This window comes from Dendropsophus ebraccatus, chromosome 2 (assembly GCF_027789765.1).
Source record: "Dendropsophus ebraccatus isolate aDenEbr1 chromosome 2, aDenEbr1.pat, whole genome shotgun sequence".
Classification (NCBI taxonomy): Eukaryota; Metazoa; Chordata; class Amphibia; order Anura; family Hylidae; genus Dendropsophus; species Dendropsophus ebraccatus.
The window spans coordinates 50,323,483-50,337,400 of NC_091455.1; the positions used below are offsets into that span (position 1 = coordinate 50,323,483).

At 45.3% G+C, this 13,918-nt stretch overlaps 1 protein-coding gene across 1 annotated transcript; it reads left to right on the forward strand.

Moving 5' to 3' along the window:
* Nucleotides 1-124: 124 nt before the first annotated feature.
* Nucleotides 125-13,570, forward strand: VCPIP1 (valosin containing protein interacting protein 1). Its single transcript, XM_069957512.1, has 3 exons — nucleotides 125-2,918; nucleotides 9,754-9,840; nucleotides 11,647-13,570. Exons 1-3 carry the CDS (start codon nucleotides 272-274, stop codon nucleotides 12,483-12,485), a joined length of 3,573 nt encoding a protein of 1,190 aa, XP_069813613.1. The 5' UTR covers nucleotides 125-271; the 3' UTR covers nucleotides 12,486-13,570.
* Nucleotides 13,571-13,918: the final 348 nt, after the last annotated feature.

The following is a 13,918-nucleotide window of genomic DNA, read 5'->3' on the forward strand; positions in this document are numbered from 1 at the left end:
CCCTGGATGTTGTAGTTCCCGGGCAGTGCGGTACACGAGCATAAAGCGCTTCTTAAAACTACAACGACCGCGATGCTCAGGATGCAGAGTGGGCGTGGTTTAAGTGAAAAGGGGGCCGTTACGTCTGTCAACGGCTCCGAAACAGAGAAGGGCGGAGCGGCAGCTGGCGGCGAGCGGGGGTTGTGCTTCCGCATTGGGGACCGTTGCTGTTGCTGGTGCTCGGGCCGGCGGAGGAGGATGAGCCAGCGGTGACCGTCACCTGGGAGCAGCCATGTCTCAGCAGCCTCCGCAGTCCCCGGCTCAGGCGCAGCAGCAGAGGAGGAAAGATCGGCGCATCTTTTCAGGGACCTGTCCCGACCCGAAGTGCAGGGCCCGGCTCTTCTTCCCGGCTCAGGGATCTGCCAGTATCGAGTGCACGGACTGCGGCCAGAGGCATGAGCAGAGGCAGCTGCTGGAGGTGGAGGAGGTCACCGAGCCGGACGTGGTGCTCCACAACCTGCTGAGGAACGCCCTGCTGGGGGTGGCCGGGACCCCCCGGAGGAACACAGACATGGTGAAAGTCATGGGGCTCTCCAACTACCACTGCAAGCTGCTGTCCCCCATCCTGGCCCGCTATGGCATGGACAAGGCCACGGGCAAGGCAAAGCTGCTGCGGGACATGAACCAGGGCGACGTATTCGACTGCTCCCTGCTGGGTGACCGGGCCTTCCTCATCGAGCCCGAGCATGTGGACACGGTGGCCTATGGCAAGGACCGCTCCGGAAGCCTGCTCTACCTGCACGACACCTTGGAGGACATCAAGAAGGCCAACAACAACCAGGAGTGCTTTATCCCCGTGCACGTGGATGGGGACGGGCACTGCCTGGTGCACGCCGTGTCTCGGGCTCTGGTGGGCAGGGAGCTGTTCTGGCACGCTCTACGAGAAAATCTTAAGAAACACCTGAAGGAAAACCTGGACAGATACAAGGCCTTGTTCCATGACTTCATTGACGTAGCCGAGTGGGAAGACATCATCAATGAGTGCGACCCCTGGTTCGTCCCCCCAGAAGGCGTCCCTCTAGGTCTGCGTAACATACACATCTTCGGCCTCGCCAACGTCCTCCACCGTCCTATCATCTTGCTCGATTCCTTAAGCGGTATGAGGAGTTCGGGGGATTATTCCGCCACGTTCCTTCCTGGTTTGATCCCGGTGGAGAATTGCAAAGGCAAAGACGGACAACTGAATAAGCCGATATGCATCGCCTGGAGCAGCTCTGGGCGGAATCATTACATCCCTTTAGTGGGGATCAAAGGTGGACCCCTACCCAAATTACCCCGAAAACTACTTCCCAAAGCCTGGGGGGTGCCGCAGGATCTGATCCGTAAGTACGTAAAGTTGGAGGAGGACGGTGGCTGCGTCATCGGAGGAGATCGGAGTCTGCAGGACAAGTATCTGCTGCGTCTGGTTGCTGCTATGGAAGAAGTGTTCATGGACAAGCATGGGATCCACCCCAGTCTGGTGGCAGATGTGCACCAATATTTTTACAGAAGGACTGGTGTCATTGGCATTCAGCCGGAGGAAGTGACGGCCGCCGCCAAGAAGGCAGTGCTGGAAAATCGCCTTCACAAATGCCTCATATGTGGGGCGCTCTCCGAACTTCTGGTGCCCCCAGAGTGGTTGGCTCCAGGTGGCAAGCTATATAACCTAGCAAAGTCAACCCATGGTCAACTGAAGCCGGATAAGAATTACAGCTTCCCCCTCAATAACATTGTCTGTTCTTACGATGCCGTAAATGATATTTTAGTACCTGACTTTACGTTGAGCAATTTGACCAGTTGCAACTGGTGTCGGGGGAACTCGGTACGTAGAGTGAGGAGCGATGCGTCCATCGTCTATCTGGATGGAGACAGAACTAACACCAGATCTTATGGGGGCAAATGTGGTTGTGGCTTTAAGCATTACTGGGATGGTAAAGAGTATGACAACTTGCCTGAAGCCTTCCCTATAACGCTAGAGTGGGGCGGAAGAGTCGTGCGGGAAACAGTCTACTGGTTCCAGTATGAAAGTGACCCCGGTCTGAACAGTAATGTCTATGATGTTGCCATGAAACTAGTCACCAAGCACTTTCCGGGGGAATTTGGCAGTGAAATTCTGGTCCAGAAGGTTGTGAATACGATATTACATCAGACTGCCAAAAAGAATCCCGATGACTATACCCCTGTGTCTATAGACGGTGCTCACATTCAGCGGGTGGACGATGTGAAACCCGAACAGGACTCCGATTCCCATTTACCGACAAAAATCATTCTCACCGGCCAAAAGGCCAAAACTTTGCACAAGGAAGAGTTGAACATGAGCAAAACGGAAAGGAAGATTCAGCAGAACATTACAGAGCAAGCGTCTGTAGTGCAGAAGCGCAAGTCCGACAAGATTAAACAGGAACAGAAAGGACAGGCCAGATCTTCCTCTCCTGGGGTGGTCAGAGATGGTCCTGCATCCGGTCCTTCAACGCCCACAAAAACGCCTTACTCCCCGACGTCCTCCAAAGAAAAGAAAATCCGCATCACCACCAATGATGGCCGCCAGGCGATGCTCACCTTAAAATCCTCCACCACCTTCTCTGAGCTGCAGGAAGGAATAGCAAGAGAGTTGGACATTCCTCCGTACTTACAGTGCATTCGCTATGGATTCCCCCCAAAAGAGCTGCTACCACCAAAGGATGGCATGGAGAACGAACCCTTACCTTTACAACATGGCGACCGGGTGACAGTAGAGATTTTAAAGGCCAAAGAGAAACCTGTCCATCACCCGTCTGCTCACTCAGCCCATTCTGTCTCCGAGGAGGATTCTGCTGTGTCCGTGAAATCGGTTTCCAAGGAGCTTCAAGACCAGATTGATAAGGAGATGTACTCCTTGTGTTTGCTGGCAACCCTTATGGGTAAGAAATACAGAGTTTTGTTGCACGATTTAACAATTTTTTCCAATGTAATGTTGTATGTGGTTAGGTGTATGTTAAGGGGTTCTCCCACCATTACCAGTTATCCCCTATGCTGAGAAAAGGGGAAGACTAGTAATGGCGGGAGAACCCCTTTAATAGCTGATCATGGATGGGACTGACTGCTGAAACCCCATGTGATCTTAAAGGGGATCAGATCCACTGGTGTCAAAGTTTAGTAGATTTGTAATTCACTTCTATTTAAAAAAAAAAATCTCCAGTCTTCCAGTACTTAGCAGCTGCTGTTTGCCCTGCAGGAAGCAGTGCATTCTTTCCAGTCTGACACAAATTTTATGGGGATTTGTTGCTGCACTGGACAGTTCCTGAGCAGCATGTCAGACCGGAAAGAATACACCACTTCCTGCAGGACATACAGCAGCTGATAAGTATAGGATGATTTGAGATTTTTAAATAGATGTAAATTACAAATCTGTATAACTTTCTGACACCGGTTGATATGAAAGACACTGGAGTACTCCTTTAAGAATAGGGACCTGAGTTATCCCATCAGAATGGTACATGCACACCACCACTTCATTAAAGGGGTTATCCAGTGCTACAAAAACATGGCCACTTTTTTTCAGAAACAACACGACGCTTGTCTCCAGTTCAGGTGCGGTTTGCAATTAAGCTCCATTCACTTTAATGGAACTGAGCAGCAAAACCCCGCCCAAGCTGGAGACAAGAGTGGGGCTGTCTCTGGAAGAAAGTGGCCATGTTTTTGTAGTGCTGGATGACCCCTTTAATTCCCTATGGGAGCTGCAGGAGATAGGTGGAGGTCTAACACATGGCGCTGCCACTGATCTGCCATTTGCCAGCAACCACAGAAAGAGAGAGAGAAGCAGACATTTCCACTCTATCACCCTCAAAGGGGCTTCTCCACTTAAAAATATTAACTTGTTAGAACTGGTTATCCAGGATTAGGAGAACTAGCTGCTTTTTTTTTTTTTTAACAAAACAGTGCCACACTTGCTCTCTGTTTGTTTATTTGGAATAACAACTGGGCTTCATTCACTTGAATTGAGCAGAGATGCAAGAGCGGAGCTGTTTCTGTTAAAAAAAAAAAAAAAAAAAGTGGCTATGTTTTTCTAACTTTGACCCCTTTAAAGTGAATCTGTCAGCCCATGTTCACACTATGAACTGCAAGCATGGTGCAAGCTGAGGTCCTCTGCAGAAGTCATAAAATCAGGTTCTAATTCTGAGCTCAAGTGTCAGGGAGGCGAGGGCAAGCAGCTGAAGTGCCGCGGTATGGTCACTCAGCATCGCTTCCAGCACATCCTCCTTCAGTCAGGTCAAACCCTTATTTTAGGACTTCTGCAGAGGCCCCTCGCTTTAGAAAGGGTAACATATGTGTTATTGCACCATTAGCCTTCACCTCAGCTTATTACATGCGAATGGCCTTACGGATTTCCTTTAGGTTGCAATCCCCAGCAATAAGCTGTGATCGGTGTCGACGAGATGGCAGCTACCATGTTAAAACTCAGCCTAATGGTTTTTCAAATGTGCACAATCCCTTTAAATGGGTACTCCTGATTGAACAACTTTTACAATAATAAAGTAGACAATAATAAAGTAGACAATAATAAAGATGATATTCTTACCTCACCACGCTCAACCCAGTGTCCTCCTGTCATATCTTTGGGTCCCCGACTAAACGATTCCCCCCCCCCCCCCTCTGTGGGCAGGCTCGTTCAGCGGGGTCTCAAAGTTGCTGCAGGACCCCAGGGGAGTGCGGTGAGGTGAGAATAACATCTTTATTATTTTCTATATTACTGCAGTAATTTGTAAAAAGCTTTCCAGTGCCGGAGTACGTACCCCTTTAATATTTTTTATTGCTCTGTGGTCTCCAGCCTGTGGCCCCACCAGTGTTGAGAAAGAAGGAGACTGTCAGAGCATGTTAGGTGTTGTAGTTTCCCAACAGTTGAGGAGCCAGAGGTTGGAGACCACTGATCTAGGTGTAGGTTGCCATGTTTACCCAGCACTTGTAGTGCACCAAATTTCCCTGGCGTCAGATCAGACGTCTCTGCCAGCAGCCTCCTGGGTTCCTCAGTAAGTGCAGGTTTGCTTCTTGGCTGTACATTTGGATGATGCATTTCCTCCTAATTGTATTGTTATCGGATATGGAGCTGCTTCTGTGTTTGCTCTGGATACATGATGTTCTTTGGACCCGCTAATGATTCTGTATAGGTTATATACACAGAACCTATGGTGGAAACAGGGAATGATAAGTTATACAATGACACAATGTACTTTCTGTTTCATTTCTCAGGACTTGTAAGATCTGCTAAGTCACTGGGCAGGAACAGTCATTGCCGGCAGCTGGTCCTGGTCCTGTGATGGGCACATGGGTGCGGGGCTTGTTACATTGTTGTTACAGTGTATCAGAGCAGTGTGTCCATCACATGACCACCACTGCTGAATGCAATGACAGCAAGCAAAGATCTTGAAAACTGAGGAAGTTATATGGAAAGTAATGGCCATTGCCATTAAAACATGCTTTAGGACAATGATCAGCTGACATAATGCATGTCGGCTGATTGTTGCCTTTCATGCTGTGTTTACACGAAGCAACAATTCGCCCGATTGTACGAGTAACGATTTCGTATTGACGATCAGCGGAACGATATATCGTACGGAAAAATCGTTTTGCGATCGTTTTCTGATCGCTTAAGTCTATCTCACACATAGGTTAAATCGGTGAACGACTGTTTACACGGAACGATCTGCAAATTTTTTGCGAACGACCAACGACGATTTGAGAACATGTTCAAAGATCAAAATGAACGATTTCTCGCTCGTTGTTTGATCGTTTGCTGCGTTTACACGTACGATTATCGTTCGAATTCGATCGTTATCGTGCAAATTAGCACGATAATCGTTCTGTGTAAACGCAGTATTACACCAAACAATTATTGGCTGGTAATCTGCCCTAAGGGACACAGCCGTGGAGGTTCAAACAGTTTCTTCCCCACTCCCGGCATGATATTGATGCATCATACTGGTGGGGAAACATTCCATTATAGGGCTTCCCCATTCTTATCATCTGTACGATATGGGATGTGGGAATAAGCCCTATTACACAGGCTGATATTAAAGGAGCAAGCTCGCTTGCCCCTTGTTCCCCGCTCACTGTCAGTGCTATTACACGCATCAACAGCGAGCGGGGGGGCTGCCTGGACGATCTTTAGGTTGTCTGGGAATAGTGGCGATCTGCTGCTGCCACTTCTATTACACGGACAGATGGCCAGCAGACCATTACTATCGGTATCGGTTTTTTTTGTTTTTTTTCAGCGTGTTGGAAAGACAATGATCAGCCAATATTGTGCATGTCTGCTGATCGTTTCCTTTTAGGATCACCTATTATATCGTGTATCAGCCGATAATTGCTTGGTGAAATAGGGCCTTTAATCTGCTGCTTTGTTTGCACAATGAATAGGACAGATCTAATGGGCATAAGCGAATTTGCTGGGGTCTTTCCAGGGAACTGGCTGGTGAGTGTCCGCTTTCCTCTGGTTTAAGGTCAGCCATTTGGTAAAGTAAAGCAGCGTATAATAAGGCTTCTTACCCGGAATCAGGAGATATAGCTTTATTTCAGTACTGACATATAAGCTTTAGAAGCTGAACGCTGCTGGGCTTTTACATCCCAGGGGAATGCCCAGTGGATATCTCCTAATTCACTGAAAACTTCTAAATCGTATATCTCAGTGCTGGAGAGATGGCTTGGAATGAGTTCTCTCCTGATTCATGGTAAGAAGGGCCGCGGCATTCAGCGTTTGCAGCTGAGCTTTAAAACACCTTCTAAACATACTGTACCCTGCAAAATGCTGCTGACAGGTCCACTTTAAGGGTTTTCCAGGGCCAAAACATGGTTTTGGTTCTGCTGTTTTGTTTTTTCATTATATATAATTTTTTTTTTTTTTTTTTAGTTCCAATAAGGACACAGCTTATTTTGTTTATTTTAACCCTGCCATTGGGTATATTAGAATTTGCACAAAAAGCACATGAGGTTGTATAAACAGAACTGACAGGACTTTTTTGTGTGTGTGTTTGTGCACCTGAAATAATAAGAGAAGGGATAGAAAGTCACACACTCCTAAAGTACAGAAAAGAACAACCCCCAAAAAAGTTGTGGTACTCTGGGTCTGCTCTCTCCAAAAAAATCATGCTTAAAGGGGACCTGTCACCGGGGACGCTGGCACAGAGCCCGCCCGACGCTCCGGTGCAGCCCCCGGATACTTACCCTTTCCAGCAAGACATCAGTGCCCGCAGCCGTGCGCGCGCGCTGCAGAGATGAGTCCAATGCCCATAGAGAATGAATGGAGCCGTCATTGTCTTATGGGCATTGGACTCATCTCTGCAGCGTATGCGCACGGCTTCGGCGCTGATAGCTTCGTCCCTGGACCGGTTCCAGGAGCGGGACTCGCCGCAAAGGGTAAGTATCCAAGGGCTGCACTGGGGGGTCAGGCGTCCCCGGTGACAGGTTCCCTTTAAAAGTCCAAAGTGCAGAAATACCTGTGTTTATTGTATACAGCACAAAGATGCCACGTTTCGGGGCTTATACCCCCCCGTTCGTGTGGTACCTCTTGTTCCCTGTGCCACCACAGGAGGCACCTTGTTTTTGCTCCATTGTGTTTCTTCACTCCTGAAATGACAAGGACCATGCGGGTTGTAGAAATCTCACCCATGTACTGTGAAAATCTTCCAGAAAAATAACCACCATTGTGGGTTTTATATCCGGAGCATGTCTGTCTATGTTGTGGATACACTGAGGCTTTATAGCATATTTTCCCCATAGACCCCAGTGATAGCTGTCAGTTCAGGTCATCAGGCTGGGGCATCTGTAATGTGCAAGTAATGGGCTCATGTGAAATTGGCCTAGGGATTATAACTTTTTGGTTCTTATGTTTTTGTAGTCTACGACCTTATGTTGCGTGTGTGTGTGTCTGTGTCTGTGTGTGTGGGGGGGGTACTTTGGAGTTGGGGAAGGCACGCTCTTTCTTTTGCGCTGGTAGATGACCCTGTTCACATACACTTACGTACAGCTGAAGTAGTGAGCGCTTTTCAGTACTCTCAGTAAACTGCTAACCCGTCAAAAGTACAGTTCTGTATCACACTGTGCTCTTAGATTTGGAGTAAGTAGTATATATTCCTAGGAAAATTATAGGATAGAGTCCAGCAGATCGATTAAACCTTACAACTTGATTGTGTTACACACAGAATGAAAGCCGTCTTGACACTAGCAGCTGACATGTTCGGAGCATTAGAATGGTTAACAATGGTCATTTAAAATGCGTAGGCTGCTTTGTGTCGAGATACTGTGAAGACTGAGAGATGGCATTTATGTATAACACAGTAAACCTGACGGTCTTTGTTTGTCCATTTTCTGCTCTGGACAATATATAAGCCTATTTGTTAATATCCCCAGCATGGCAAGAGCCCAGGTAAGTATTTAGTTCTTATCAGACAGGTAGGTGTATTCAAGTAAAGAGGCGTCGAATAAGAGGACATATATATATATTATATACACACACACGTTGAGGCTGGGTTCACACTATGTATATTTCACTCAGTATTGTGGTCCTCATTGCAACCAAAACCAGGAGTGGATTAAAAACACAGAAAGGATCTGTTCACACAATGGTGTAATTGAGTGGATGGCCGCCATATAACAGTAAATAACGGCCATTATTTCAATATAACAGCCGTTGTTTTAAAATAACAGCAAATATTTGCCATTAAATGGCAGCCATCCACTCAATTTCACCATTGTGTGAACAGATCCTTTCTGTGTTTTTAATCCACTCCTGGTTTTGGTTGCAATATGAGGACCACAATACTGACTGAAATGTACGTAGTGTGAACCCAGCCTGAGTGTGTGTGTACGTATGTAATAGCCGTAGCCAAGTCTGCAGACTGGAGAGGTGTGAGTGAGCAAACGTAACCAGACACTATACGGATAAAACGGTAACATATTTCATGATTTTTATATTTGGCTTCATTTACCCAATACAAGTGTTTGCGTCGTCTGACGGGAGGTTTGCTGTAGATGTCCATAGGGTTGATAACGTGTCCAGTCTGTTATCTGCTTAGTCACTATGAGCCCAGATGTTGCACTATGATATGTAGTTGCTGACAGGCTTTGGCTACCTGCATAACCTTGTTCCTTTTTTATTTCTTCTGAAGTTTTTTTTGTGTCTTTATGTTTTTGGGGGGAGCCATTTCTTAGTTTTGTTGTAGGAAGAACCCCCCTCCCAGATTCAGCCATAACGGCGCTGCTGCTCTTATTTTTCTTCTTTAGTTCTTATATCCAGGATGACATTGCAGCTTTCTCTCTTTTTATCTCTCGCCGTAATATGCTTTATCTGGCTTTGCTATATCTATACTATTGCAGTAAATTATTTTACCTTGAACATATGACAGGTATCACCGGCAGGGTCGGGTCTACAAATCTGATTCTTTTTCCCTACATATACGCTGTCGCTGTGTAATTCCCTTTTTACATGACACTAATGGGGGCGATACTGTCAGTGATAGTTTATTATGGCCGCCTGAATCTTATAGCATTGCAGACCTTCTGGGTAATAGCCTATAATCCGAGTTACTGTATGTATCTGGGGTGCATAATAATGTATAATGCTCATCTATATTCATGGCATATAATCCCTATTTATTTTTCACATTGATAAGCAGATTTAGATTTCTTTTATTGTATTTTTCTCATTGTGTTTTGTGCTATGATGCTGGCACTGATCTACATTTCTGTGCTTTTGTCTTACAGGAGAAGATGTCTGGTCCTATGCTAAAGGCCTGCCTCATCTCTTCCAGCAGGGCGGTGTTTTTTACAATATTATGAAGAAAAACATGGGTAAAGTGAGGCCTCGCTGCTTGCTAGTTTTCCTTCATGTTAGGCTGCCTTCACATTGGTTTAGTGTACATCGGAGGTATATGTCAGGGACCACCTGATGTATACCTCAGATGTCTGCCTATGGTCTCTGTCATACATAGGGGTCCATGTTAAAAATAAAGTAAAAAGAGCGGTGTACTTTTCTACCCCCCAACACCTGACTGTTCAAAAGTTTTTGCAAATGACTGGGACACTTTAAATGGGTTATAGCCTATGCAGTCCCCTGTTATGCTTTATAAGTTATAGTAGTGTCTATTTATCCGATAAGTAATAGAAAGCTGTGAAATGACCTATCCTGTAATCAGATGCCCTACGGTACCCTCTGATACCCATGGGCAAATATGGTATCCCATTCGTACCCCATCATCAAGTCCCTCTGCTTTGACTCTGTACTTACCTGTTTAACAAAATACAAAGTGGAAATCACTTACTTACTCCTGTGTCTGCTCAGGCCTATGTTTGTATTTAGTTAATATTTGACACTGAGATTTATGTGCGAATATTCCTTCCGTGAATAAGTTACAAATAGCAACTTAAAGGGATTGTATAAAGGTAACCTTTGAACTCTGTACCTAAAGGCCGAAGTAGGACTTTGATCGGCACTTGTGCTTTATGATCATAAACTGCTTGTAGTCTTGGTGGAGCCACTCTGATGATGGCAGACAGTAATTCTATCTTTTAGTTTGTAGATCCAATGTAAATAAAACATTTTGTCTGGCTGTGTAAAGTGTGGCTGGCATACTTAAGTGCCTTGAGCTGCATTGCCTCTTCCCCTCCATTGCCCTGTCCTTTCCACCTCTCCAGTTATGACTGACAGGTAGGGCTGTCCCTTTTTACCTGGGTTTCCAGCTTAAAGGGAAGCTGTCACCACCTGACCCCTCAATAGAGCCTGCTGCTGCGGGTCCTGCTGCAGAGAAATCAGCGTCCACACGTCCACACTCCAGTAACTTCCTATGGACATGAGACTCATCTCTTCTAATTTGCATATTAGGTGCCGTGGACATGGGGGTAACAATTTCTCTGCAGCAGGGCTGGCAGGGAGGGGCAAGTATTGGGGGTTCAGGGGTAGGTTCTGCCCTGGGTGCGGAGGTTACAGGTTCCCTTTAACTGGGATAAGAACAGCACTTGCATGGTCTTTTATCAGAGTTTGGCAAGCCTTGTCTGTCTATTATAGCTGGTGGGACGGAGGGGGCAAAGCAATAGCATGGAGAGGGATGATACGCCTCTGAGACACTTTATACAATATTATATTCTCACATATTGGACCCACGGATATACAAACTAAAGGTACCCTGCTGTCACTGCTATTAAATGCTGTCAGCAGTTTCATAGTGATGTTCCATGTAAGTGTTTCCCTTAAAAAGTACCTTTCATTAGAAAAACCTTTTGAGTGTTCAGATCATGACTGATTAGGAGAATGAGATGGGAGAAGTCCTCACTGCTGTGCGCTCCTCTCCCTGCTCTGTATCCATCTGACTTGAAAGGCTCCATAGTCTTACATTATGTAGCCATCCAGGTCACATAACACAGAACCGGGAGAGAGCGTGCTGCACGCAGACTTCTCCCGCCTCGTTCTCCTCATCGGCCAGGGCGTGAACGCTCAGACCCTTATCGACCAAAATATTTTCTAATGACAGGTACAATAGATTGCTTGTTCAGTGCCATTATTACAATACATTTATTAGGTAAAATCTTTGCTTTACTATTTTTTATCTTTTTATAAAAATATTTCATTGTTTAAAAGCTTTATATTTTTTTGTGTTTCAGGAGTGGTTGATGGAAAACACTGCACATTTCCGTACCTACCTAACAAAACATTTGTTTACAATGCGGCTGAAGACCGTCTAGAACTGTGCGTGGACGCTGCCGGCCATTTTCCGATCGGCCCTGAGGTTGAGGATTTGGTGAAAGAGGCGCTGGCTCAGGTGCGTTCTGAAGCATCTTCTAGAAGCAGAGAGTCCAGTCCTTCACACGGACTGATGAAACTGGGCAGCGGTGGTGTGGTGAAGAAGAAGTCTGAGCAGCATCACAATGTCACTGTCTTTCAAGGCAAAGGGCACTCTCTAGGGACAGCCTCCACGAGTCCAGAACATAACCAGAGAACCAGAGCTACAACTAAGCCTAGCTCAACAGCAAACCTCCATAGCACTGCAGCACATTCTGATTCCTCATCCTTTATGTCTACATCAAATGATAGTGAGCTTATCAGAGTCGCTCCCGGAGTGGTCACTATGAGAGATGGTCGCCAGCTTGACCCTAATTTAATTGAGGCCCAAAGGAAAAAATTGCAAGAAATGGTTTCTTCCATTCAGGCTTCTATGGATAAGCACTTACGGGATCAAAATGCAGAACCATTATCAGGATCTGATACTTCGCCAAAGAAGGGAGAATGGCTTTCCTCAAAGCCTATAGGCAGCCCTTCACGGGGGAATGTAGATACGACTGTGGGACCTCTAGCACCTACCGGTAATGTTGGGAGCTCTATATCATCATCTTTATCTGTTAGACCTAAAGTTCAGTCTTCAGTATCTACAGATGATCCAGAAGAGATGGACAGCCAGGACACAGAAATAGCCAGCATAGCTGAGCCCATGGATCATTCATGATCGGTGAGAGAGGTTCCACCAGGAGGAGGAGAATACATAAATATATATAAATATATAAATATGTAATAAGATGGCTGGGCCACAGTTTGAAATAGTTTAAAAAATTCTTGTACATTGGAAAGTATATTAAACTCCTTTTCGCTGCATGAAGACGTGTGTAATTTGGGGGAGTAAAAAGCTTTTCATGGTTATTTTAGCTTTTAGATTGGAACAATCTGTGACTGATGGTCTGTGCATTTTTCAACAATATTGCTGCCTTTAATGCTGATGGGAATGTCTAATGCTGATACGCACAGTCCGAACGTGATGGCGAGGGACTATAAAAGACTAGGTACCAATTGCGACCACTTTATCAGCTCAACAGTATAGCAACTTGGCAGTAGTTGTGGATAAAAAAAAATTCTTGTCACTTTGGTACTACAGCTCCTATGCAGTCTATGCATGTCCATGGCAATAGACAACAAACTGTGTATAGTCTAAGGCCACATTCACACTTCAGCAGTTTTTCAGGACCATATAGGATGTCTGTGATCATCCGCAATTTCATAAATTTTCAGCAAAATGGTTTAAAATGATTTCTCTTTTTTTTTTTTTTTTTTTTTTTTTCCCCCCTTAAAAATTATGGATGCTCCCATAGACTTTTATGGGACCATCTGTGCCCCCAGTTATTCTTGCAGATCCGTAAATATAAGGACGTTGTAAATAGCCCAATTTAAATCAATTGACCCTAAATTTGTTTGTAATTGCAGATCTGCAATTACAGACAAAACTACAGAGCGTGTGAATGTAGCCTAATTTGTTAAATTTATTTTTTTTTTTCCATTTATTCCTTTCCATTTTGCTAACATACATTTTAGTAGGGTAGCCAGAATTGCAGGACAGATATAAGAAGATGACTACGGGTTTATTTGTTGTCTGTTACCATGGAGACTTGTATAGGAACTGTTAATACATTTTTTTTTAAATTACGGCCTATTGCAAAGATTTAGACAAATTTGGTGGAAAATGGTTGCAATGGTGTCTACTGTCCTTAAGGCAGGGATAGGGAACCTTTTGCTCTCCAGCTGATACAAAACTACAGTTCCCATCATGCTTGGACAGCTTAAGCTTTGGCTGACAAGGCATGATGTGCATTATAGTTTTGCAACAGCTGAAGGGCCAGAGGTTCCCAATCGCTGCAGTTTTTTTTTTTTTCAAGAAAGAGGACCACTCTTGTCCTTAGTTTGGGTTTTGCAGCTCAGTTCAATTAAAGTGAATGGAGCTGAATTGTAATACCACACACAACCTGAGGACAGGAGTGGTGCTGTTTTTGCAAGAAAGTAACTGTGCTTTTACTAATCCTGGATGACCCCTTTAAGGGAAGAGGAGACTGCTATTGTGTTGACTTGCCATCACTTCACTAGCAGCATCACTGTGGTGTGAGGAATGAATTG